At 35.3% G+C, this 27,728-nt stretch overlaps 1 protein-coding gene across 1 annotated transcript in view; it reads right to left on the reverse strand.

Annotated features, from left to right (window-relative positions):
• The window catches only part of LOC108676884 (nucleoprotein TPR), a gene marked incomplete at its 5' end in the record, with an annotated part of 49,680 nt that extends 22,311 nt beyond the window's left edge, over nt 1-27,369 (reverse strand). Inside the window, 19 exons of the mRNA XM_047881165.1 lie at nt 1,340-1,519; nt 2,690-2,809; nt 4,395-4,562; nt 4,853-5,102; nt 7,443-7,567; nt 8,780-8,950; nt 9,605-9,748; nt 10,803-10,900; nt 11,533-11,707; nt 12,497-12,610; nt 13,490-13,633; nt 14,344-14,514; nt 19,115-19,240; nt 19,970-20,049; nt 20,548-20,733; nt 24,517-24,980; nt 25,612-25,796; nt 26,334-26,459; nt 27,133-27,369. Coding sequence (XP_047737121.1) covers nt 1,340-1,519; nt 2,690-2,809; nt 4,395-4,562; nt 4,853-5,102; nt 7,443-7,567; nt 8,780-8,950; nt 9,605-9,748; nt 10,803-10,900; nt 11,533-11,707; nt 12,497-12,610; nt 13,490-13,633; nt 14,344-14,514; nt 19,115-19,240; nt 19,970-20,049; nt 20,548-20,733; nt 24,517-24,980; nt 25,612-25,796; nt 26,334-26,459; nt 27,133-27,369 — 3,264 coding nt within the window. The remainder of the gene's footprint in view (nt 1-1,339; nt 1,520-2,689; nt 2,810-4,394; nt 4,563-4,852; nt 5,103-7,442; nt 7,568-8,779; nt 8,951-9,604; nt 9,749-10,802; nt 10,901-11,532; nt 11,708-12,496; nt 12,611-13,489; nt 13,634-14,343; nt 14,515-19,114; nt 19,241-19,969; nt 20,050-20,547; nt 20,734-24,516; nt 24,981-25,611; nt 25,797-26,333; nt 26,460-27,132) is intronic.
• Nucleotides 27,370-27,728: the final 359 nt, after the last annotated feature.

The following is a 27,728-nucleotide window of genomic DNA, read 5'->3' on the forward strand; positions in this document are numbered from 1 at the left end:
CTACTCGACTGACATGACTGCTGACGCGATACTTTTATCTTCTCACTTTCAAAGATTGCTAGCATTTTCGATTTTACTGTCAGTTTGAGTGTAGCAAATTTACAATTGCTCCTCCAAGTTTCCTCACGGAATTTAATAAGCTAAATTAAAATAAAACAGCAGTTAACCTCTAGTTTTCTATTATTGACGCATTGATCCAGCTCAAATTTTGTATTGCAGGTCACTGAAACATAAATTAAAGGATTTAGTCTATTTTTCCATTACATAAATGACAGCTACTATGGCAATGCTCGATCTTTTTCAGTATCAAGATAAAGTCTTAATAAGTTTCAAACAACGTTCACATTTTCCAGTTTTCAAATAAAAATTGAGTTATTTCCTCAACCCAGCCTGTCTTCCCTCAGAAAGAAAAATTTAGACAATTCCCCCCTCTAATTAAAGAAGTTCGTACACTCGACTCATTGCCTGGAAAATTAACAAGACTCACCTTCTCTGTGAATTGATCGACTCCCCTTTCTAAGGCTCTCGGTTAACCTCATCGGCACATATTTTGAGGTTCCCTGGCCTCACAACGTCTTTCTTTCTCAGTTTCTGAATCGGCATATCCCAATGAGCTCGACTCAAGCTCTCCAAAAGTATATCGCGTTTTTCTTGCTGGGTGAATACTGCCCTGCTACCGCCCATGTATTGGTCAAGTATATGGCTTCTCGCTCGACTGACCTGCTCCAAGATTCGCTCGACTCACCACCTCCGAGATTCGCTCGACTCACCACCTCCGAGATTCACTCGACTCACCACCTCCGAGATTCGCTCGACTCAGCACCTCCGAGATTCGCTCGACTCACCTGCTCCAAGATTCGCTCGACTCACCACCTCCAAGATTCGCTCGACTCACCACCTCCGAGATTCGCTCGACTCACCACCTCCGAGATTCACTCGACTCACCACCTCCGAGATTCGCTCGACTTAGCACCTCCAAGATTCACTCGACTCACCACCTCCGAGATTCGCTCGACTCACCACCTCCGAGATTCGCTCGACTTAGCACCACCAAGATTCGCTCGACTCACCACCTCCGAGATTCGCTCGACTCACCACCTCCGAGATTCGCTCGACTCACCACCTCCGAGATTCGCTCGACTTAGCACCACCAAGATTCGCTCGACTCACCACCTCCAAGATTTGCTCGACTCACCACCTCCAAGATTCACTCGACTCACCACCTCCGAGATTCGCTCGACTCACCACCTCCGAGATTCGCTCGACTTTGGCTTGCTGGTTGAGGGACTCTCAGCTGCCGCCCAGGTATTTATCACGCATGGCCTCACGCTCGACTCACCACCTCCGAGATTCGCTCGACTTTGGCTTGCTGGTTGAGAGACTCCCTGCTGCCGCCCAGGTATTTATCTCGCATGGCCTCGCGCTCGACTTCTGTCCTGTCTTTCTCACGCCGCAGCTTCTCGTTGATCTGGCGCAGTTTTGCGTGAGCTTCTCGCAGCTCCTGCAGGTCTCGCTGCAGCTGTAGGACGAGGTGCGGGATGCGTTTGAAATTTATAGGCCAAGAATCAAATTTATTTTTATCAATTGATCAAATTTATTGCCAAGAATGGATCAAATTTATTTTGATCAATTCAGCTAGGCCAAGATTTTAGTTATTAAACTTTAGATTGCATTAAAAGTTATAGGCTGTATTTAAAATGTGTAATGTTTCACTAAAAAGTTTACCAATTTTAAAAATGTAAATGTTGTATCAGAAAAATTTTAAATGCTTGGTGCAAAAAGGTGAATAGGTTGCATTTACAAAGTTATAGGTTTAATTTAGAATATAACAGCTGTATATGAGAAGTAAGAAGCTGCTTTAAAACCTACTGACTACATTTTAAGATTAGAGGCTTCATTCAACAATATTACATATATTGAATATAATAGGCTATATACAGCATTTTAAAGCCCGTGCTTGCGTGAAATTGACTTTATAATAATAGTTTCATAGATTCTGCGAGTTGCACGTATTAAGGTGCAATCAGGAAACGGAACCGAAAAAGTGAAAAGATATGCATGTTATGAGGCAATTAGAATGAACAATTACGCTTCACCTTAAGACATATTGTTAATATCAAAGCAACAAAAAATTAGCATTCACCAATTGGAAAGGGGAATTCGTTACTGAGGAATTAGCATTCACTCAGTAACACCTGAGTTGATTTATTACTCGAAGTACTCATTCGTGCACTTACAAGGAAAGACGCAGCACCGTAGAAATTTAAAATAGTATCAAATTTAAATTTCAACCTCACATTTGGTGAAATTTGGAAATATTCTAAATGGACAGGAAAATTTCACAGTAAACAGTGATAGCAATTTTATTAGTTATGATACTTATGGATATGCCAGCCACATGAAAAATCCAATATTCACGTGGATAAAGCCTAAAATACATGAACTTTCAGCGACATTGTAATCTACAATGATTGAAATTTTATATCAGCCAACTATAAAATTAGGTTAAATATTACCAAAGTTAATCAAACATTAATCATAGCTTTAAATCAAACAATGAAAATTATAATATTATAATTTTATATTGTATAAATATCATAATGTTATTGCATTATTATAATATTATACTGCAGGAAATTATACTATTATTTGCAATGCATCGTTGTTGAAAATGAAGAACCTCTCTCACCTCTTGAACCTTGCCGATGGTGTCTTGCTGGTCGACGTTGACGCTGCGCTTGAGCTGCTCGATCTTTCTCTTGGCCTCCAGCTTCTCCAAATCTCGCTCCCTCTCTACTTCGTACAACGTCTGTGAAATAACATGGAAATAAAGTTAAATTTAATTTTTCTACTTAGATGTTAATCGTCGTCACATAAATAATTTTATTTATTTCAAGATTAATTTCGGTAGAATCCGAAGACAACAGAATTAATCAAAAATATGGTTTCAGCATTAATTGGAATTTATTAATTGATTGAAATTTTCAATATTAATTAGAATTAATCATAAACATTGAAAAATAGAATATTAATAATATATTCTGGCATACAAAATGAACTGTAGGATTTCAAATTATTAGTTAGGTAAAGCAAATTTCTTGTTGGTGCGTAATATCTTGTCATTTATTAATTATTTGCAGTAGAATTCAATTATGTTCATACATTCAGTGTATAAATATTCTTGATTGTCTTACAACCCTAATTACTTTCTTCGTAACTAAGGACACTATTTGCAGCTCAGTTCGTACTTTTACTAAATTTATGCGATATTTACCGAAAATTAGAAAAAAAAGTAATGGTTAGTAGTTTTGGGACAACGGACCGCCAAGTTTCAGTCACTATCATGTTTTCTTACGATTGGAACGAGTTTTTTTTACCTATGGCTTAAAACCTCATCATACCGACAATCAAAAAAACTATTTTCAATTCTAGTTTCACTTGCCCAAAGCGAGAAGGAACCTATGGGCGAAACATTAGGAACCACAAAAGGAGAACCACAAAATTAGGCTCTAGGAACCACAAAATAATTAGAAACCACAAAAGGAAGCTCTGAGTGAGTGAGATTCATCCGAGAGTCTCGCATTACTAAGAGTTTAGAAAATTCGTTTCATTTCAGGGACTCGCAGTCTTTCATCGAAAATTAGGACTGCGTACCAAGGAAATTTTATGCATGCATGTCACGCTTGATGAAACAATAGCTGAAAATTACATGGACGATTTTTGCGTCATACATTATGTTCCTGGAGTTAACAAATAAACATGAGTTAACTATAACGAAAATGTTACTGCAGCTCAGCAATGTTTTAAATTACGTAAGTGTATATCAAAAAAGCCTAAATCTTAGCTCGAAATTCGATATTAGTTCGAAAACGTTTCCTATTAATGCTGGTATATCTTTAAACTCTTCTCTGCCTGACTACTGAATTTCGTGAAAAAATTTTGGAAAGTTATTTGTGGGATAACAGTTTTTAATTTTTTTTAATCTTGATTTCATTAGCATTTCTGTTAATAGCAACGGAATTTACACTACTTTAGATCATAGGCTACCTAAGCTTTTATACAAGCACTTACCTTTCATTACTTTTCTCAAATCACAAGTTTTCTTTGAAAAAAAAAACGCTAAGTAAATTCACCATACATTCGTCTTACACGTCTTCCATGAATATATTGTTTAGTGAAGATTCCCTTAGCGTTGTTTTTGCTTTTCGTTAATTGAATAGGTTCTAGATAAATATGTCATAAAATTACTTAGTGTTTTTTTTTATTACTTTTCGTTCATCGAAAAGATTTTCAATGAAGATGTGTCCAATTTACTTGGTGATTTTTCATCTTCTAAATACTTAGTTAAGCGTCTTAATACTTAGCCAAGCTCTTTCATTCACAGCCGAACTCGCCTCATTAAGCTTGGTCTGTGCCTCGCACAGTTGTATGTCTGCGTTGGTCTTAACGTCGACGAGGTCGTTCTTAAGTTTGGTGTTTTCGAGGCGGTAGTCAGCGAGCTTGTCCTCTAGTTCCGTGACCTGGCTTTGTAAATCCAGAACCTGCGACTCGTAACTTGCCAGCTATCGGAGATAAACAGGATTTGAATGAACAGAGATGAGGAACATGCGGGAAACTGAAAAAAAATGTAAGTAGGGCTAAAAACTACATATATTTCTTGATGAATAATACATTGATGCAGTCGAACAACCAGGCGTATGTATGGCATTATTTAGAAAAATTCGGTCAATGATATTCGACTTAAATTTCTAAATAACTGACAAAATTTAATACTATTATTAGACCGAGAAATAAGCAACTAATTCTCACTAAATAAGTAAAAAAAAACATAAAAGAGCTGAAGAACTCTCACCTCATTAGCGTTATCTGCTCTCGATGTTCTGTACTGAGAAGCAGAGCCTCCGTTGTTGCCCGACTTCATTTGTGTCAAGTTCTTTTGCGAGGCCTCGAGCAGCTCCTTGTACCTGTCTCTCTCTCGCCGGTATTTCGACATGTGAGTCGAGAGGGTGCTAACTTCCTCAGCGAGGGCCTTGAGCTTCGTGTCGTACTTCATCTTGATTTTTGTCGTCTCGGTTTTGACCGATTTCTCGGCCACGCTTAGTCTGAAGAGTAGAAATAATCATGCTGAACAATAAGAATAAGTCACCAAGAATAAAACGATACATTCAAAATAGTTATAGTTATAGGAAAATGCTTCATGTAGTTTGTATGAAACATCATCAATTACAACGCGGTATAAATATAATTTTAAATCACAATTGGTAGGCACTTATCGATAATGAATTTATGTGAATAAAGCAAATACAACGTAAAAAAGCTAGAAAATGGGAAGTATGCAATGCATCAGCGTAAAGACAGTCATCGGCTGGGAAAACATTATAGGAAAATGCTTCATGTAGTTTGTATGAAACATCATCAATTACAACGCGGTATAAATATAATTTTAAATCACAATTGGTAGGCACTTATCGATAATGAATTTATGTGAATAAAGCAAATACAACGTAAAAAAGCTAGAAAATGGNTCCCTATGGCTATGAATCTCTTGATACCGACAATAGAAAAAAACAATGTTCATTCCTAGTTTCACTTGCCCAAAGCGAGAAGGAACCTATGGGCGGAACATTAATTAGGAACCGCAAAAGGAGGCTCTAAGTGAGCGAGGTTCTTCCTAGAGTTCCGCATTACTACGAATTCAGAAAGTTCGTTTCATTTCAGGAACTCGCAGTCCTTCATTGAAAATTGGAGCTGCGGACCGAAGGAAATTTTATGTATGCACGTCACGCATAATGAAGAAATAGCTGAAAATTACGTGTATGATTTTTGCGTCCTACATTATGTTCCAGGAGTTAACAAATAAACATGAGTTAACAATTTCGAAAATATTGCAGCAGCTGAGAAATGTTTTAAATTACGTAAGTGTATATCAAAAAAGCCTATTTAACAGATGTCGATTGATTTTCTTTTATTTCAGTGCGATTGTGACATGAAATCTCGCGAAAATCTACGGAACAGACAATCAAGATTTCATTTGATCTGTTTAATTTGGATAAATGAGAGCAGGGGAAGTATAATTTTTTCTCAATTACTAATATGAAAAATTCATTTTAAAAACAGTTTCCGTATATTCCATTGCAATTCAGTACACTGGAATGATCTTCATATTTGATTAAGGTAAATTTGAGTGGCCTAGTTTTGAGTTAAGCTTCAAGTTTTGCCCTGTGAATATCATTCAAAAAAATAAGAGTTTCAGTGAGTATGAGGCCAAAAAATGTAAGTGTTTGACTGTTTTTGCAAGAATTTTTAGGCGTATGTAGGTGCGCTTTTATATCATTTCACTCCAAATGCACGTTCTCGGAGTTCTGCACAAACCAACAACCTGATTACATCGTTGGAGCTCCAAGTATGAACGCGTTCAAGAACAGACTAGATAAAGCTATGGAAAAATATATGTTCAGATTTTAAATGCCTAGCTCCATATCGAACCCGGTAGAAGTCTAGTAGCTATTTCAAACTATCGTCAGTCTTGAAAAGATCCGGTCGAATGACACGATTATAGATCTTCTGTGAACAGTCACGAAAAGTTCAAGAATCGGTGACAGGCCACATCAAGCCTACTCTTTAGCGCCGTCATTACTATGTTATGTTATGTTGTGTTAACACTAATCAGCATCTTTCCGTAGGAATATTAGCCTCCAAATCATAGTATTCTTCGTAGGAATATTAGCCTCTAAATCCTATTATTCTACTCACTTGTCTGAGGTCCTTGGCGAGCGTGGCCGTCTCCTGCAGGAGGCGCTGCTGTTCCTCCCGCTCCTTCTGCCAATTGAGCTCCAGTCGCGTCCGCAGCCCCGGCACCTTGCGACTGCCTCCACCCAGCAGTCGATCTTCCTCGTACTAAACCAAGAAGAAACTTTTAAGTGATGAAGTGCATCGATATAGTATACAAATTATTTTATGTTGAAATATTGATTATATACTATATTTATATTCAATATATTAATATTGATATATTGATTCAAACTCTTTGCTACAGGTATTATGGACTCAGCCCCGGCACCTTGCGACTGCCTCCGCCTAGCAGTCGATCTTCCTCGTACTGAACCAAGAAGAAACTTTCAAGTGATGAAGTGCATCAATATAGTATAAGNTTTAAAATAGTTATAGTTTTAGGAAAAAGCTTCGTGTAACTTGTATGAAACATCATCAATTACAACGCGGTATAAATATAATTTTAAATCACAATTGGTAGGCACTTATCGATAATGAATTTATGTGAATAAAGCAAATACAACGTAAAAAAGCTAGAAAATGGGAAGTATGCGATGCATCAGCGTAAAGATAGTCATCGGTTGGAACAACAGTATGAACTGTAATTAAATTTAATGTTTATGGATATTATTGAAGAATATTTAGGACGATAAATTACTAGAATCACTGACCTGTTCCTCAACTCCTTGATTGTGCTTTCGTACTCTGAAGTGTCTGTGACGGCGTTTGTCTGTCGTCGGTCGTTCAGTTCGTTCAACTTCTCGAGATCGTCGACCTTCCGGCGAAGTTCTTCACCCTGACAGAAAAGAAGATGAACTTGAACTTAAACATTTTAATTTGAATCGTTTGTTCGAATCTCACGAGCAATTTCATTCTATTGGGCCAAATTTAGAGCTGATATATATTTTTGGAATGAAAGTGCGCTGGAATGATGGATCTTGACTTAAACATTTCTGATGTTGAAGAACATAAGTTTTAAACCGAAAAATATTTTTCATGAATTTGAATATTGGAATCAAATTTAAAAATTTTTATCAGGTATTCATGATAAAATGAAGAGATCATGAGAACAAAACATAAATGAGAGAACATAAATGGGAGGAACGCAATTCATGAGTAATAAAATATCCGAACTAAAAATTATTCAGGCATACCCTGGCTACATACTTTATTGCTGTAAGTGCTAATGAGGCACAGTCCGACGATTAATAGAGTACTTATTTTAGGAATACACGGCATACAGTGTATGTTAACAAAGGCTTATATGCCGAAGCGTAAACACTATTTTCATCGGCTCATAGCTGAAGTAGGGTTTAGTCTGAACATATCCGCGGAGGGTTCTTTGTCCTAGACTTTATAAGACTTTACTATCCTTCTAACATCTAACTGGATAGGAGTTATGAACCCTACACGGCTGTTCTCGGCCCAAGACTGCAGTACAAGGTTGATTACAGTGTTATTTAGCTTATGTTTAGCTGGCGTCACAAGGACGTGAATCGCTGCCGGATAAATAGGAAGATGGCATAGATGAGGGCATTTCAGAATAAGGAAGATATCCTTCAGTGAAGTTATTAATGAGGACATTTACTAGGTCAAATGACAGTGACAATTATCACTTGACAGTTCCAGTGAATTGGAGTGAATTGGTGATTGAGAGAGAATTGTGTCAGAATAATGGTGTAAAATACTATTGAGATGGGTAAATTGAATGCACTATTTACATTGTGAGGTGATACTGACACCAGAAAATATAATAGCAAAAGTCAATAAATCGTGCTGCATTTATTTAGGAAATTTCGGCCCAGCTCAATACTATTTCTTCAAATTCATTATTTGACTTTTCAACTCTTAAGATCTTTGATTGGTGAGGAACCCACATAAATTTTCTACTATAAATGAGAACATGTTAATAAAATGAACGAATTTGAAGCATCAAAACTTATTATTTACATGCGACGCACAAATTTTCTGCCACTGCACCTGTATAATCAAGTGCGAAATTACTCACTTCTCGTCTGGAATAGCTAAGCTGGTCACGGAGAATTTCCTCGTCTCTTTTAAGTTTTTCTATTTGGTGATTCTTATCATCAAGAATATCCTTGAGGCGATTCTTCTCGATAAAGGAGCCGGAGTCTCCAGCTGCTCTGCCAAGGCGCATTTCGAGGTCCTTGACTTGCTCCTGTAAATTGCGCAACTTTAAATTTATAATGCCTTGTGATGGGAACAAGATGAGTGGGATAAAATGTTCAAATTAAACCACATTTATCCTACAAACAATCTATCCATCAAAGAATTAGACTCTGAAAACCGGACAGCATCGAGAAATTAAGATTCATATTCAGCCTGTTGAAAAGTAATTCCAAGAAAGAAGTTGCAATCAAATTTAAATTAGATGCCTGATGGTTTTGAGCATAGTGATAATTATGCTCGAGTCGTACTCGCACAAAAAATATTCTCCTTAATCCACGTATTTTAGAAGCCTGATAAAGCATTAAGATAATCATGCTCGAATCGTGCTCGTATGACAAGTTCCTTTTTAATATTTATCTCATAGATGCCCGACATAATACAATAAAATAACAATATTCGAGTAGTACCTGCATGGCAAGTTTCTCTTTAATCTTTATCTCAAAGTTGCACGACATAAGACAATAAAATAATAATGTTCATGTAGGACCTGCATGGCAATTTTTTTTAATCCTTATCTCAAAGTTGCTCGACATAAGGCAATAAGATAATAATGTTCAAGTAGGACCTGCATGGCAAGTTTTTTCCAATCTTTATCTCATAGATGCCCGATAAATGCAATAAAATAATAATGTTCAAGTAGTACCTGCATGGCAAGTTTCTCTTTAATCCACGTGTCTTGCCGCAAGTTGTACGTCTCCCGAAGCTTCTTCAGCTCGTCGTCGATGGTGTCGTACTCCGTCTTTAGTCTCAAGTAGTCGTCTGTGACGTTGCTGTTCTTCGTCGAGTTCTGCATGATGAAGGAAATGAGGAGAAGAATATGGATTTAACAGGAATTTACGCTTTGATGTAAGCGAGACATAAAAATGACCTTAAAATTAGAGGTTGGAGGAAATCCCAGAAGAGTAAGACGAAAGTTATACTTAAATTACGAGGAAGATGGAGTTGCCACAAACATGAAAGTAGATTGAGGTAGGTTTAAAAAAATATATTTTAAATGTCAGGAATTTACTTCAGAAAGTTTGAATATTTTTTGAAAAGTGGAATAAAAATGAATGTCATGTTTTTGGTTCTTCGAAGCAAATGAAAGACACTGTCATACATCAAATTATCGCAGACTTTTAAATACAAAATTTGTCTGTATCAAATACTCATAAATTCAGACTTCTTTGAGTGAGTGCTCGTGTGTATATCACAATACATATTGCACAATAAGGAATCAAATAAATTGTATAGAATTATTGCGATCCTTTCTTCTGTTTCTCAAGCATGAGAATTAATCGCCTTATTTATCCCTAAAAATTAGTAACAGAACACCCGCCCCAGTGGAGGTAGGTGGCTACTTTGATTTTCAACAAAAAGAACAATTGTACTTTTCTAACAATGTAACATTACCCATGATATCACCTTTTGAGCTCTAATGAACATGGGAATTATTTTGAAGAGGCGGACCGGAAGCCAACTTTAGCATTCACTTTAAATTTAATTCCAATCAGAAGATTCTCTTTGGTAAAGTAATTGGTTGGGCCAGTCAACTTAATTTATTGCCGTTCAAAGAGACTAAGAAATCTGGGCAGAGTTCAAGCATCCCAACAAAAGGTATTCAGAAGAAGAAATGAGTAAATTTCTGTACTAAATATCACTATCTTGAATAATTAATTGCCATTTATGAAATTTGAAGAAAAAATTCTTAAAAACTTGCCAGTGAAATTATTAATAGCAATTATATTAATTAAATCAATGAACTAATATATATGAATAGCAGAAGAAACAGCAGTTACATGATGCGTAAATGTTTATCTACATAAATCAGACTTGGCGTCGCTTTGAAAAGCTTACGTTACCTGAGCCTTCTGTACTACGAAATCTTCTTCCAAAAGCTCATATTTGTCTTGCAAGTTGACGAGGTCTTGATGAGCCTTCTTTTTGGTCTTCTCCATATCTTAGGGCAAAATAATGTGGTTATCTGGATACAATTGAATGAATCAACAGTTCCGGTTCTCGGGACTGAAATTTCATTTTAATTATTTTCCGGAGTTTCTTAAGCTATTAAAAATGTTTTTTTTTTTGCAGCTGTCCTAGCTTACACATTCCCAGAAGCTCACTGCAATTGAATAATCCGGCTTTCTAAAATTTCAATCTATTCCGTAATTTTTAATGATTGTTACTGTGACCAATTATCCAAAAAGAGATTACATGACGGATATTGGTCCTTTAGATGACGATCAAAATGTCCTATGTTAGAGTGAGAAGTTCTAAATTTACCACTTCGTTAATCTAGGTTTAGAATTTCATCTTTGCCTAATTGTTTACATCAACTTATAATGATCCAATAAGTGGGTGTAAGTTTCAGCCGTCATTATAAAAATTTTACTCTAGTTATTGTGATAAGTTCCACCTATAAGGAAGATAGTTCAATAAATACAAAACCTTCAAGCAATTATTGCCTAATTAATTTGAAATTTAGCATGTTTCAGACGGTAAAAATGTTTTAATTTAAGATATATAATTTTTCAATGCACTTTCCGATTTGGCAAATGCGGTACAAATTCCAGCCTCTCTGATTTGTCTTACCATCGAGCTTCTGCGAGTATGTGGACCTGAGGCCCTCGAGTTCAGTGGAGAGCTTCTTCACCTCCTGTTCAGACTTGGCAAGTTTCTTCTGCACTTCGGCGAGCTCGAGCCCCTGGCCCCGCAGCGGCCGCGTAAGGCTTTCTTTCTCCAGCCGCTCGCGTTTTGCTTTCTCTGCCTGAGCGTCGAGTGTTCAAGTGGAGCGAGAAAATTTTACAATTGAAACGATTTGGATGTAAAATTGCTTAGGGTGTGAGGGAGAAAATTGTTGGAGGGATTTACGTTGAAACGATGTGAAGGTGAAATGGCGTAGTGTGAGGGAGAATGCACGATGCATAAAAAAGTAAAAAAAAATGAATGGGGAAAGAGACGTTTGAACAAATGAATTCAAAAGAGCAAAAGTAGAGGCGCTGAGAAATAGGCCACGAGGCGATAGGGAGAGGTCAAAAGTAATATTGTCATGATATTAACATTCGGAATAGATATAGAATCAGGAAAAAATAGCAGGAACAATACATGCAGCGCGATCACCTACAGACGAACGCACTGTACAACGTGACAATCCCCGCATTAGATTTGAATAGGAAATTAAAATGGAATCTTCATTAGACGACCGTCGTTCATTTCCCTGGTTACTAATGAAACGTCGGGAAATTCAAACTGTGGTGGGATACTCGGTCTATAGCTTGTCATGTCAAGCAGTAAACAACTTTTGCCCAGGAGAGTTGCAACTCTGGAAACGCTTTAAGCTCGTACGTTACACATTTAGAACTTATTATAATGTTCAGTGAGTGAAGATATAATTGTTTTGATAAAAACATTATTATGTTATTTCAAGATTAAAATATAGCACGAGCACGAGAAACTCTGATCCATAGAATTTTTAATCAGCAATTGAAGGCGATAATTATCGGAAAAAAATTGAAGTTCACTTAAAAAGAGATTATGAATCTATTTAAATACTCACCTTAAGCTCACTTTCAAGCGTGTTCATTCTTATCTGTAGATCTTCTTTCTCCGCTCGAAGAGATTCAGCTTCCTTGTTGACTTTTAAGTTCGCTCGCTCTTTCTCTTTCTCGAGCTGCGTACGAGAAGATAAATGCAAAATTGGCAATTAAGACTCAATTTTTATAGGTAGCGAGTATACAAATGCTTTTAAAAGAACTTCTTCTCATTAGTATACCAAACTTGGGGGAGAAATGAGTAGGAATTCTTGGTTCCATTGTCACCCTACTTTCGTTATAATAAGAATACGGCTGATAGAGCACTAGTTGGTCAAAACCTACGGATTTAACACAATTTTATGAGGAAAAATCTACAAATTTTAGCCCCTCAAATTTTTAATTTACTCACTCACGAAGATAAAACATTTACATCCTCATTCGACCTTAAAATCTGTAAACAGCACCAGCATTGAAATATAGAATAAAATTTTCCTAATGTCAAAAGTAGCGAAAACGAGTAGGTCAGCACAGCCTGAAAAATTGTTCAGCACAATAAAGGTCTAGGTAATTTTTGTAACAGACTTATAGATTAAACAGAGATAATATCTAAACTGAAAGATATAATGCGTTTTAACACCTTCCAGAGTTGAAATTATCATTTCATAAACCTTTTTAGTGCCATAAAAATCACTTCTAACTAGATTCCAATTTACTACATTGCTGAAATTGTTTAAACGAAAAAGCTTTTTGAAGTTTGACCAAGGGAAATGTAATTAGAAATACGACCTGTTGCAGTAAACCTAATGCATAATCAGTTATGCATGTTTTCATCATGCATACCTTTATTCACACTACATTAAATTTATTTTTTTTTAATTCCATGATATATGGTTATCAAGCAGCAGAAAAATGACTGGTAGAATGCGATGCCCCTCTTGAGGTATAACCCAAAAATTTTCTTCCCATCGACGGCAATTTGTTGGTGATTAATATCAATAAATATCAAATAAACTTACTCTTGAAACTGTATCTTTGAGATCATCAACATCGCTGAGCAAGGCTTCATTACGACTCCTGAGTAAAGAAATCTCCTCGGAGTCCTTCTTGTGGGTCTCCTGTAGCTCCTGCAGCGTCCTCAGCTCTTTGTTCAGTTTGCTCTCCTGCGACAAACGAAAATTCTGGCCCAATGCAATAGAAATCATCTCTAAAATGTAGCATTCGACTGTAGTAATGGAGGAGGATGAGAAGAATATCTGCAATGAAGGATGGTTTCAGCTTATTTTAGGAAAATACAGATGGTGTAATGTATGGTGGAAAGACTAAAGATGAGTGCTTGAATTTCATATTATAAATTTGGAATGCTTGAGCCCGTAAACCTTTAGTAAATTAACGTTATTTAATAAAATAAAAGTGTCGGAAATGGCTGGAAATATCGTCAAAGTATAAGATAAGTTGAAATGCTTTCATATTTTTCGACAAAAACAGCAACTATTATGTTAAGATTCACCTGAATGCAAGATAGAAATTATCTCAATAGAAATTATCTCAATGATCGGAATTAAGTATTTCGCGATGGCGGAATTTTGTTTACAAAGTACCCAGGGTCAATTCAAAGAAATTTTATTTTACAGATTTTTGATATTTTTTTCTGAAATTTCAGGTTTCATTCCTAATTCTTCTAGTGTAGAGTATTCTTTTTGGAAAACCGCATCACTCCCATCAAGTCATAAATTCGCCGCATATCAATTAAGCAGCATAATATAGAAGAAAACTTATTTGACTTCTTTAGTTATCTTCTCATATTTTTTCTACCACCTGTCAGCAGTAATGAGCTGCGTAAAAAAATCGTAGCCAATTTTCGTTTACTTACGGCATTTTCCGCATTTTTCTGAGCTCTCTTAACTTCTTCTTCAGCTTTTTCTTTGCTTCTTCGGATAGTAGAGATTTCTTTTTTAAGATCATCTCTTTCTTTGAGCCATGAAAGTGACATTTCCTTGTGGCGTTCCTCAGCAGCGGACAGCAAAGATTTCTCTTCTTCCAACTGATTGGATTATTGTTAAATTCCATGCGGTTTACGGATCAATGCAACCATGAGTGCAAACAGTGCCAGACACTTTGATGCGGACACGTGTTTCGTATTTTTGTGTTTTATAAGAGGTTTTCGGGATAACTGAATGCAACCATAGTGGAAGCGGATAAATGAAAAGATCCAGTGTATTTTTGTGAATGTGTTTTTTTTTTAAATCAAAAGCTAAATCAAGTGTTATCAAAGAAAGAGCACATTGGAAGTGTAGTGTTCAGGTTCAACGTTGTCGATAAAATCAAACCGGCTCGAGAAAAAACCTCAGTCTCTAGCCAATAATGGCGTAGGGGCGATTAAATTTTAACAAAATTTGATGAAAAGATAACGTTAAAATGCATGCGTTCACCGAAAATAGAAAGTTTATCAATTATTGTCAATGTAGTTACATACATGTACGTTGTACATATTTAATTCGCAGTGTTTTAGCTTAAAATAATATAGTGAAGTGATAATAGAAAAGTAAGGTTTTAAATTTCCAAAATCACATGTTTTTTTTGTAAAGAGGAGTCCCAGTATGAAATGGAAAATTCAGCAAAATATTTCCAGAGATAGAGACAGAGTGTAAAAATTGATCGTTAATCGTAAATTGAGGTTCAGTTAGTTGAGTCATGGAAATTTTGAATCCCGAGGCATTGAGAAGTGGAGAAGAAGATCAATAATTTTGAGTAGAGTCCCAGGCGTGCAAAAATACATCAGAAGTGAAGAGCAGAAGATGCATTGAAGTCGAGGACCATACGTAGAGAAACAAGGTCGAAGGTGGAGAACAGATGGCAGGGACCATTCAGGCAGACGAGTGAAGGGAGAAAAGCATATGTGAAAAATAGTATAAAAAGTTTAAAGTTAGGCAAGTAGTTCATCACCATGTAGAGATGCATAGCCCAAAAATATACGGCAGAGAAAGAATTTGACTGTAAGAAATATGGCGGCTAAAATTATTTTAAAATTGTATACAGCTATCAAAACTCAGTATACACTGACTCAGTTGAGTATAATTCAAGAAATTCAAGCGAGTCAATAAAAAACCTAGGAACGTGAAAATTCAGGCGCCGTAGTCAACAAAATTGAAAGCGAACAACGTTTATTTTCTATGTCATTGAAATACAGGTCCCAAGCACTTAAAGTTTCTCATCTTAAGAAAATATTAGTTTTTCCTACTATTTCGCATCATGCAGAATGCATAGCAAAAGTTAAACAGCATTGAGAAAATCCTTCTACTGGAGATCAGGATCATTTTTATGCTCGTCGCAGCTTCAAACAAAACTTATTCACAGCTGCTTTATAAACACACAGGCATTCAGAGTCTGTTTAAATTTTCCTCTTCAAACACATTTCATCTCCATGATTGGTAAGACTGCGTTATGAAACTCGAACCGATTCTAAAGATAACGTTGTTTGCGTGCTTAAGCTCTATTCGAATCCAGAGCATGAAGTGCATTGAAACCTCAGGAGCAGTGATTTTTGACCTTCACTCGAAATTGGATTTATTAAGTTACCTCCATCCTACTTACTCCACAATTTTCCTTTGCACTAAAATATATTATTTCCTTTAAATTTTTTTTTCAAACGATCAATTGAAGACCTGAAAGAATCGAAAACATAATGAAAAAAGATATTTTTGCTTTTTAATACGCGCGCAGCTATTTTAGCTGTGCCTGTAAGGAAACATCGATTTACGAAAGAGTGGGTGAGGCGACCAATCAGAGCGCGGACGGCGGGCCGCAAGGGGCGGGTGTGAAATGTCACTGACAGACTGGGCTGCTGTGTAGCGAGATGCAGCAATCGATATATTTCGGTAACTTAATTAATATTGGGAGCTATTTAGAATAAATCGTGACGGTTACAATATCAGTGATCCTTAATGAAAAAGCATATGTAAACAGGTAAGCCTTTGAAATTTTACAGAAAGCTATTGTGTAGGTTAAATGGAATGAGGAATTTTTGCCCAAGCGAGGCAATCAAATTTGAAGGGAAAATTACCGAAAAATCTTTAGAGAATTTGAAATATGTAAAACTTCAGAGAATATGACCCCACCAATACCATAGATCAATTCAGTATTATTTTAAAATAATTAACAATCTAAAAACCAATTTGCCTATTTAGAATTAGTTATGCATAAAAAGCAGCTTCGACATGAATTCACATTTCAAGAAATTATTATCGTTCCCGAATGAAAGGAAATGGTGCCACGCGTAGTGAGGGTAAATCTTTTACAAATTCTTGTTGAAAAATCGTCGAGTTTTCGCTAATAATGCGTTAAAAGCTTCAATACTTTCTTCTTCATCTGTATTTGCAGTCGAAGTGAACGTCCGTAGTTCATTTTTTTTAATTTTTGTGCTTTGCAAATCGATGATTTCTTAGAAAAAGTATTTGAAGAGCACTTCGAATGATGCATTTTCGCTGAACTGTTTGATGTTGAAGAGATGGCGAGTTTTTAGTGAGCAGCTTTTTGAGAGGTTTAAATTATTTTAATGAGAGTCGTGACGCATAATATTATTATTATTATTTTTTAGATGACCTCAGAGTGAAAGGATGAAAGTATTTTACATCAGTGAATTAGATGGTGTTAAGATTGCAGATTGGATTTCAATCAATAATAAATCATATGATATGAAATGTATTTTTATTGGAACGTGAAAACTGAGCAATTTGATGTGCTAAACCTTTTTGACAAATTAAATTGATGATTCTTTTTCGGCCTACAAATTTGTTTCGAATTTATATGATTCAACTTTCATGGCAAAAAATAAAAGTTTTTTTCTTTGCAGGCAATACAACGGCTAGCTCACCAATAACATGTTTGCAACGGAAAATATGATAAAAATGAATTGGAAGCTGAATTCCACGAATAGGAAGTGAATAATTTAATCTCGAATGAGAAAATTAACGCAGGAGATATTCAATTTTATACAAAGATATTGAATAAAGAAATATGATGATAGTAATGTACAGTACGACAGGCATTTTCGCAATAATTTAATAATTCTTTATATAGTCAAGCTGTTCAGACGAATAAAAACTTTCTTTCAGTTTGTAACATTAAACGTAATATCATTATTTTCAATCAAATTTAATCAGCCCATCGTTTTTTTAGTCGGCAAACTCAAATCGCGGGAAAATATTGCAATATCACGTAATCTTTTTTATCCACATGTAATAATACAGTTATGATGGACTAATGTTTCATCGAGAAAATAATGACTGATTTCCGACCATAAATAAAATTAAGTAAAACATGGTTACTAAGTCGGCACTTTCTAACGTTTATTGACGGGTTATAATTTTGTCATTAAATTTTACACAATTAATACGGGCAGATATATGTTTTAACAGGGTGGCATTAGAATAAATGTCCTGATATATCAATTAAGAATTATGTAACAGTGAATCATGTGATCTATGTGTGGATGCTGACGAAAGGTGTCAAATTTTTGAGTAGAACATTTTGGACATTGTTTGAAATTTTAGACGCGCAAGCTCTGCATGGAAAATGGAGGTTACATTATTATTTCGTATATTTTTAGGAATATCTGAAAACATTTATTTACTGCAGTACCCAGATTAGGAATTCAAACTCATATTTTGAAATACTCGATAACTGAGTTGTATCTTGAACTTTTGTTGGTCCGAAGAGCGAGAAAAAATATTTCTGAAGCTATAGTAAGCAGGATTATTTGAAAAGGAAGGTTGAAATACAAAAATCTAGAAGTAAATCGATAATGCCAATAATTATTGTGTTCTATAACGAACTTATTGGTTCCAAGTTCGTTGGCAAGCGTTACACTAAGGATATACGAGCACGTGAGATGAAAACCGTCGTGAGATTATATTCGAACGGAGAAGAATTAAATTTATTATTTTCTGAAGCAATGAGGGATAGCAGGATCCTCATTTCCCCAAGACGAAAACTTGGATTAAGCGCTGGGAAAACTCTAGAATTAAAAATAACAGTCGCATAAAGTCATCGAGAAGAAAACAATCCTGAGACGCTCAACATGATGCCCATCAAAGAGAATACATAACGGCCTATCGTACTGAAGATTTTCGATGCAGAAAAAACAGCATTGAGATTTTTTATTTTACGGCACTCAAAAGAAAATAATGATTTTATTTAAAATTGTCCAAATCTATATTTACCTCTATCAGAGTGAATAAAAAATATTTAATTAGGCTCACACTTGGATTATTTCGAGGATTCAAACAATAGCTTGCTAGCAAATAAGAAAAAATAGCGGTTGTCCTCTCTATGGAAAATCTATAAATTTCTTCCAATTGCGTGAAAATTTGAACAAAGTTTGACCCAGAGACAGTCAAACTTTGGAAAAAAATTGACGATTTTTTATGTGATTCTAATTGAACGGAAAAATAATTAAGCATTATGTGCACTATTCCACTCACTATATACATGTACATAAATGATATCATCAAGCATCAAAGTTCGGTGTCCCATTACAAGCAAAAACTTTTATATTCGTTGATTTTAATAGCGCAATTTGAATGAATGCTCTGCAGATGTTATATACAATGATGACAAGCGAGCAGCTTTGCACACACACGAACCTTTGCCTCAGATTTACTAACTGCCGTCCGTAAATTTCTTTCCGTTTTCTCGCCAATTCGTAAAGATTCTTCTGTCTCTTTTAAACGCTTTTCGAGCGCATTGATGGTTTGCTGAGCCGCTGCCAGCTTTGTAGAAGGCAACCCATTCGATTAGTAACAAGATTTAGGAATTTCATGAACGCTAACAATTAAAAAAAATAATTGCTGGTCACCAAAATGCCGAAAGTGGCAGAGAAACGCATCTGAGAAATAGGAAAGGGAACAAAAATATTAAGAGAAAGATATAAACTCGAAGACAAAGTTGGAACCTTCCATGAAATAATTGTGAATATAAATTGGTGAATAAAAACCGATTGTAAAATGGATGGGAATAGTATAAATTGTCAGAAGACATTGAACAGCAGTAACATGATAAAATGTGCAATAATATCTGAGGAAATAGAATAAATAACACTATATTTAATTAAAAACAAGAAATTATATACTTTCGGATAATTGATATTTTGAAAGGCAAAACAATTTACCTCCTTTCCATCCCAGGGTCCTTCAGAAAATTTTGTAAAATTATCAATTAAGGCCAGAAAGCAGGATTGCATGAGACGAAATTTTCCAAAATGAAAATCTTTAAAAGACTAAGTACATGGAAGTTATAAAATGGACATAACCGCATGATGGGTATCATATGAACAAAACTACAAGGAAGTAATCAAAAGGACAAAACTACATTGAAGTCATCAATAAGACGAAACTACATGGAAGTCATCAAAAGGACCAACAACATGGATGTCATCAATAAGACAAAACTACATGGAAGTCATCAAAAGTACGCAACTACATGGAAGTCATCAAAAGTACCAAATCTTCCTCGAGCTCCTGCTTCAGCGCCTGGATCTTGTCTTCGTGGCGGCGTAGGTCATCCGCTCTCTGGACTAATCCTGATGAATTGAAAATCATTTAGGATTTGGAAAAATAGTCACATATTTATGCCTTTTTTTGCATCAATATTAAAATTTTATTTCATTCCTACGTTTTTTTGCAGTAAACATATACAAATTTATTATAATCTAATGTGTATTTTTTATATGTCAATTCAAAAAATTATCTGTTAACCACGAGCATGAAAAAAGAAATGAACATGACTGGATAAGTTCTATCGTTGATATCGATGACAAGCTTAATATTAGGTATACTGTACCTTCAACTGTACGATCAGTGAGAAACTAATGCCATTAAAAATTATCAAATTGTTATTGAAAGATTTTCCTAAAAATTTATTTGGAAATCAATTCCGATTTCTTGGCTGAACAATTCTGACAATGTGATCCATTGAATATCAAACTGTGAACCAATGAATATTAAACTTTGAACCATTTAAAAACAAACTGTGAACCATTGAACCTAAAACTATGAACCATTGAATAGAGTCATCTTACTTCTCTCCATGGAGACGTTCTTGTCGGATTTTTCTCTCTCCTCCTTGAGTTGGTGAGTGAGTTCCTCGACTCTCTCCTTCTCCTTAGCCAGCTCGTCCTTCAAGTCGCGTACGGCACCCAGGTCATTAGTACGGCCGGCTGTAGGTTTCTTTTTCTCGTACTCTTTAACGGCGAGCTGAAGGCGAGCTGATTTCAAAACAAAATTTTTGTCAAATTATCGAGTTTTGAATTTTTTTACATCAGTGTAAAAAAATTACTCTGATTTCTTTACACTTCTAACAAATCTTTTTCTCGTACTCTTTGACGACGAGCTCGAAATATCGACATATTACCGAATTTTCAATTTTTTTACATATTTATGTTATCATCAGTTGTCATAATGCTACGGTATAAATGTTCTTAATTAACGTATGGGATATTATCATGGGATACACGACACTACTGTGATGTTCAAGTAAAAATAATACTGAACATAACTGAAGGATTTTTACAACGATAATAAAGCCATGAAAGATGTGATTATTTATTTAGGCTTCAACATGTGGCTTCCATTTCCGCTTATAATAAAATTTTGTATTTTTTTTACTAATTTTGCGGGTGAAATTATACCTCGGATTTACAGGGCGTGGTCTTGTCTCATTCTTCAAATTTTTAATTTGTATCAATACAATAGATAATGATAGATTTATTGAATGAAAGATAATAAAAAAAGGGTTCGTTATTGCGATGCCGGAGCATAAATATTTTGCGAAGAAAAATTTCTTATTTTTTGAAATGTGAAAACCTCCTAATAACGTCAGCTCATTATTATGCGAGTAAGAAATACCCACAGAATTGCTGGATTTAAAGATTAAATATATCTATAATAAATAAGTTCGTAATTATTTGTCCTTAATAAGAGTGCCAGGAGTTTTATATATACATATTATTGGTTGCCACACAAAATAAATTTGAATAATAAGTTTCTTCTCAGACGCAAATTATTTTTGTATTTAGTATCTTTTAAAGTAAACACGAAATAAATATTGCTGCGAGCATATCATAAAATAACGTGATAAAAAAGTATATTTATTCATGACAGTTTTCTTTTCAGCTAAAACATGGATAATGTGTTAATTTTAATTTGTTCGAATGATATTTTCATTAGACCTTAATATTAAGGTTGTTGGGGTTAATAACACATTTTTTGTAAAAACCTTTCCGGATTTTCCGTTAGTATCCGGAATAAGTTTTTAAAATCCGAAATAATCTGGAAGCATAATATTTGGAAAACGTGATATTCACGCCACATATAGAGCTTATGAGGATTTTAGTCTTTTGCAATCTTGCACCTGTTTTATTATCATTCTATTTATGAGAATAATATTAATGGTATGGGATTTTAGATCGCTCACTGTCATCACGTTCTAAGCACCATCGCATATGCGAGGATCTCGATATTTCAACAAGTGGCTATTGATCAAAAATTCTTCACTCGTGTCTGCAACTTCAGCAATATTTTTTCATAACACGAAGTGAAGTAATTAATTAGAAATGTTTATGAGGGTCATGTTAATTTTTAACTACTTTCATTACATTTTCATCAGTTTTAATTTATAATATTCATAACAATGTAATTTTTACTACAATGCAAATTTGAAATATCGCTCCGTTTTAGATGATTTTTTGTAAGTATAACCTACAGGATTTCTGATACTCTGGTTTGTAACAATGGAAAGAAGTTACTTGTCACAGGTGCTATAATGATGAGCTTTCTTCATATACACGATTCATATTACAAGATAGCGGTTGTTTTGTGATTGTGAATACTATTTTATACTATTCACATATACATCTGTTAATCCTACATAGTTAATCTGCAATTAATCTACACTCTTTTTCTATTCCGAAAAAAGTCTAAATATCAAACTGGAGTTGTAAATATATATAGACACTAAATTTTAGTTTCAAATGAACGGAAAAAGATAAATTCAAGCTTTAAAAGCAGGTTAAGCAGTTTTTTGTAAGAATGAAAATAAACGCCTTTAATTACAACGAAATCTTATGCGAACATAATTATAATGGTCTACGCAATTGTTACCTGATTGTCTAGATGCATCGCAGTTAAAGCATAATTAGTTTATTGAAAGTATTCGTTAATTTCACAAACTTTTTGCTCCTGAGGAAGAAGTTTTTTTATATGATCCATTAAATCATCAACGGGGACATCCACCATCCAGACTCAAAAATATAACGGCCATAATTTCAAGTTAATTAGATCTTGGCATAAAATTTATCACAATAACTGAAGTTAAGATCGAAGTTGTTCATGAATAAAGTAGCGTAGTTTCCTTATTAAAGGAGACGCCGCGCTGGTTCGTATTTATGACCCGTGACTGGATACGTTCATTTAGAGTTTGCGTTGGGATGAAGTACAGAAAAAGAAGACGGCAACGTATAGAGCTAAAATTTATTTTAAATGTTGGGCAAGTAGTTTTTTTTATTCGAAGTCACAGATTATTCGCCTTTTGATATTTCGTATACGGTCGTTTTGCAGCACGCAGTTCATGTTGAGCATTTATTTGTTGCTTAAGGCTTTTAATTTCTCATACGTTTATTTAACGCGATTTGGTGTTGAATTGTTTAAAATTTGCGTGCAATTTCTTCCAAAAAAGTTTATAGTTCCAAACCACACATAGAGCCTAACAACACTAAACTATATGAGCTGTAAAAACTATCCATATCATTACGTCGTTAATAATAATTAATTAATGAATCAAACTGGTGCATTCTATGGACGACATTGTAAATATTCTAGAAGACAATTCGACCATACTATACACTGTTAGGAAAATTACCGTTAACGGTATTGCCGGCGTTTCAGTGGCCGGTCGGCACGTGAAAAGAAACACCGCGTCACCGTTTTTCTTCCAATTTAACACTAGAAATCCGTAAAACATCTGATAAAAACGGCGAAACAGTTTATTTTCACGGGGCGATCGGCCACTAGAATGCCAGTGGGACCGTTTTTTCACCGTTTTTTCTAACAGTGTAAACGACACGATTACATGCACGGCGTTGCTGATAAATGCACCGACTACGAAACTGCAATTACAACAATTATTCTATTGCACATGCCGCTGAAACGTTCTACTGAAACAAGACCGAAACCGGAGTTCAAGTGCTGACTTACCGCATTCACTTCTCAGCTCATCAACAAATCTCCGAAGAGTTGCTTTGGAAGTAAGTTCGGACGTTCGATAATCGGCACCGTGGCCGCCTACTTCGAAGTTTTCAACACTCGATTCCTCGAATCGGGATTGGTTTAAACCTTTTTGAATATTCCTAGATTCCATTTCACTGTCTCGAATTTTTCGCTTGAGTTGTTTGACTTCATTCTCTTTCCAACCAAGACTCTGCTTAAGACTCTCAACTTCGCCCTTGAGTTTATTAGTTTCGGCTATTAGTATGTTACACATCTCTCCGTCAATTGAGGTAAATGATGAAGGAGGACGGCCACTCTTGTTAATTTTCAGGAACACTTCTTTCTCGGTCTCCATTAAGAGAACTTTACTCAGCAATCGAGCTGAAAGTTTCCAAGTTAGATGATTTAGCAACACACCAATATAAAATTAGTAAAATTAAATTAAGATAAAAATAAGGACGTAGGGCAAAATTTTGAAAAATGATTGACCAGTTTAAAGAACTTGCAATAAAAATCAACGAATTTAGGTCTGCTAGAGGAAGAAATATTTTTACTGATGGATCAATCGGAGGCTAAAGTTGAACTGTCATAAACAACGTAAAAAAATTTCAGGAAAATAACATAAGGTAAACAATTGTTATGGTAAAAATATTGACTGAAAATTTTTAATACAGGGAATCGGTGTTAAAAAAATAATAGAGATTTTCAAAAAGAACTGACATAGAAGTTACTAAGCAAGTAATAGTATATTTGATACCGTACCCACTCTCGACAATGATACTCACTGCATTCGTTCTCCAGTTCATGGACCCATTTAATTAGTGTAGCCTTCGGTGTCGTGTCTTTGGGGACTTTGGGCGTCCTGGCACCGCTAACAAGCTTACGCATATCTTCGGTATTATTTTGTAGTTCATTTATTGTGTTCTTAAGCTCGTTGATCTCAGCTTCCTTGTCGGCACCACCGAGCGCATTGCTGAAGCTCTCCAAGGTCTTGATCTTCTGTGTGGAGTCCTTAAACCTCTTCTCAAGGCGCTTGACTTTGTCCTGTAGGACTTGATTCTCAACGTACACGTTCTCCTGTGGTGTCAATGGAAGCCTTTTGTTGCTCTTCTCTTGCAAGCGTCTGTTTTCTTCAGACAATTTGTCGTTCTCTGCTTGTACTTCTTCTGATTTTGACCGGAGGGAACTGCATTCTTTTTCCAGGTATTCCATTTTCTTCCTCAGATCAGCTTCTAGCTGCTCTGTCGACCTAAAAAACGAAAATTTTGTGTTAAATTGTTATACAAAAAGACCCAGAGCAAGTTTTCGATTTCTTTTTTCGATTTTATGACTACAATAATTGTAGCTTTATATTGTCCGTTTCATACAATGCGAGTAAAAACGCGAATTGAAAAATATCATAAAAAGACGGAGTTTAATTTAATGAACGGAATGCGAATGTATTTGATATGTGATATGTGATGTTGCAGCATAGCTGCAACATCACATATGGACGAATGGAACTTTTAACTTCCTGACACTGAAATTAAATGGTAAAGAATAACACGATTCAAGAAAATAATCAACAATACACATGAGATTTCTTACGCAAATAATAACAATATATATATGCTTGTGGCATGGATTAATTCGTGGGCACCAAGAGAGAGGCTGGAAAACTACCGCATTTTATTATTAAATGCCTTATTAGCGCATTTTCTCATTTATGAAGAGAAGACGCTATTGTGCTCGCCATGTCCGTCCGTCCGTCTGTCCTTTTGTCTGTCTGTCCGTTCGTGACTTAACGTTTTCGTCGACGAGAAAATACGCTCTCTGTCACTCACTGCAGTGAGTACTGAGTTATATTTTTTTAAGTTGTTATTAACAAGTAATATTCTCACCTGCTATTAGTTATTTTGGAACGTTTCTTGTTGAGGTCGAGGTCGCTCCTGAGTTGATCTCTCTCTTTTTCAGAATCAATTAGTTTTTTCCTGAGCTCAGTGAGCTCTTCTTCCAACATCTTGATCTTCTTATCGAAGAAAAGATGATCTTTAGAAGGCTCGGGGGCTTTACCTAAGCTATTAGGCTGTGAAATACGAAATAAATTTGATACAGGCGATTAAAGACGATTCATACTACAGAATTAAATTCTGTATCATTAATATTCATACAGTATTAATATATACATTGATTGATTTTTTGTATGCATTATTTAGGCAACCTATTTGATCTTTTTAGAAATAATAAAAATTAAAATCATTAATCGATAAGAAATTTTTGGGCCGAGCAAACAATTTAATCATTATATATTGTACATGCTTTAACCGCGAAAGGCTGATGTGGAGAAATCATTTAATAACTAATTCATGTAAGCTACCATTTCAACAGACAAATTTTTTCCAATTTATTTTCAACTGTTTTTATTTAGCAATGTGTAATTTAATTCTAAATTGTGTTACCATCACTAAAACAAATAAGCTACTGTTTCTTCATAAACATTTTCAGTAGATAATTGGTTGACAAATGTTCAATATAACCTGTCATGATCCACTTGCTGTAGTCCCTACAAACGATCCATTTATAGGCTGAATAGAACATTAACATTAATTAAGATTATCCATACCTTCTTGTTTTCTCTGCACGAAAGCAAGTCTTTTATCTCGCGCTGCAACCGCTCGTTCTCGCTCTCTGCGGTCTCCAGCTTACGGCGCAGCACCGATGCTTCCTGCTCGTTCAACTCCAGCTGAATCTGTACAGTAAATCTCAAATAAATTGCGGCTAGTAATCAATCCATACAGCCGCAGCTGTTGAATTTAAAGTAAATCGAATATAAAGCTCAGGTACTAATTAGTTCATCAAGCTGAACCTGAAAGTGTGAAGTAAATCTCAAATAAATCGCAGGTACAAAAGAGTTCCCACAGATTAATCTAGAAGTGTGTAGTAAATCAAAACAAAATCTCTGATAGCAATAATTTTAACAAAAAACCGTTGCGGTTAATCGACTGCTCTTGAAAAATGAAGAATTATGTGTTACATTAAATGGAGTTTCTTCGCGGATATGGAGCCACACGAATTTGCAATCATTGGAGCCCTAATAAGGAGGATTGGTACAAACTTTGCTTTGTTCACGATATGCTTGTTTGAAAATAAATTGTTTAAATATGCAAAAAATTGAATCTGTGGCATTTTATTCAGAAATATATATTATTTTAAATTATCAGGGTTTTAAGTTTTTATCTCGGCAACAGAAAATTTTTTCTGTTGCCGAGTTAAATGAAAGAAGCGAAAATATTATGAAATAATTTAGATATATATTTTTTTTAAATTGACCTAATGTTTACTTTTCCTTACAAGAAAAGAAAGGAGAAGCAAATAAAATTTGATATTACAAAATTAATTGGTTAGTAGGAGCCTGATAATACCTTCATGTCAGTCGGGTCAAGGTCTTCAACAGGTGTGATTTTCTTGTCATTTTTTTCCGCAGAATCTTGCCTGTTGAGACTTCCTCTCTCCACCGAACTTTGTCTTTCCAAGGAGCCTGCCCGCTCCAGGGACCTCTGCCTGTTCACTTTAGCTTTGGTGCTCATTTTGTTGAGTTGCAACTGCAACGTCTCGTTTTCTTCTTCAATTCGAGATAGTTTCTTTCTCATTGCTTTAGCCTGATGGCAATGAAAAGGAAGGTTGAAATACAAAAATCTAGAAGTAAATCGATAATGCCAATAATTATTGTGTTCTATAACGAACTTATTGGTTCCAAGTTCGTTTGCAAGCGTTACACAAAGGATATACGAGCACGTGAGCTGAAAACCGTCGTGAGATTACGTATATTCGAACGGAGAAGAATTTGATTTATTGTTTTCTGGCACAATGAGAAATCGAGAGCCGGTTACTCATTTCCCAAAAACGAAAACTTAGATTAAACGTTCGGAAACTCTAAATTTAAAAAATCTGCTTGAACGACAGCTTATGTAACGCCAGTCATGTGACATCATCCAAGAGACAATCTTCCGAACCGCAC

The sequence above is a fragment of the Hyalella azteca genome, unplaced genomic scaffold, assembly GCF_000764305.2.
Source record: "Hyalella azteca isolate HAZT.00-mixed unplaced genomic scaffold, Hazt_2.0.2 contig7221, whole genome shotgun sequence".
Lineage (NCBI taxonomy): Eukaryota > Metazoa > Arthropoda > Malacostraca > Amphipoda > Hyalellidae > Hyalella > Hyalella azteca.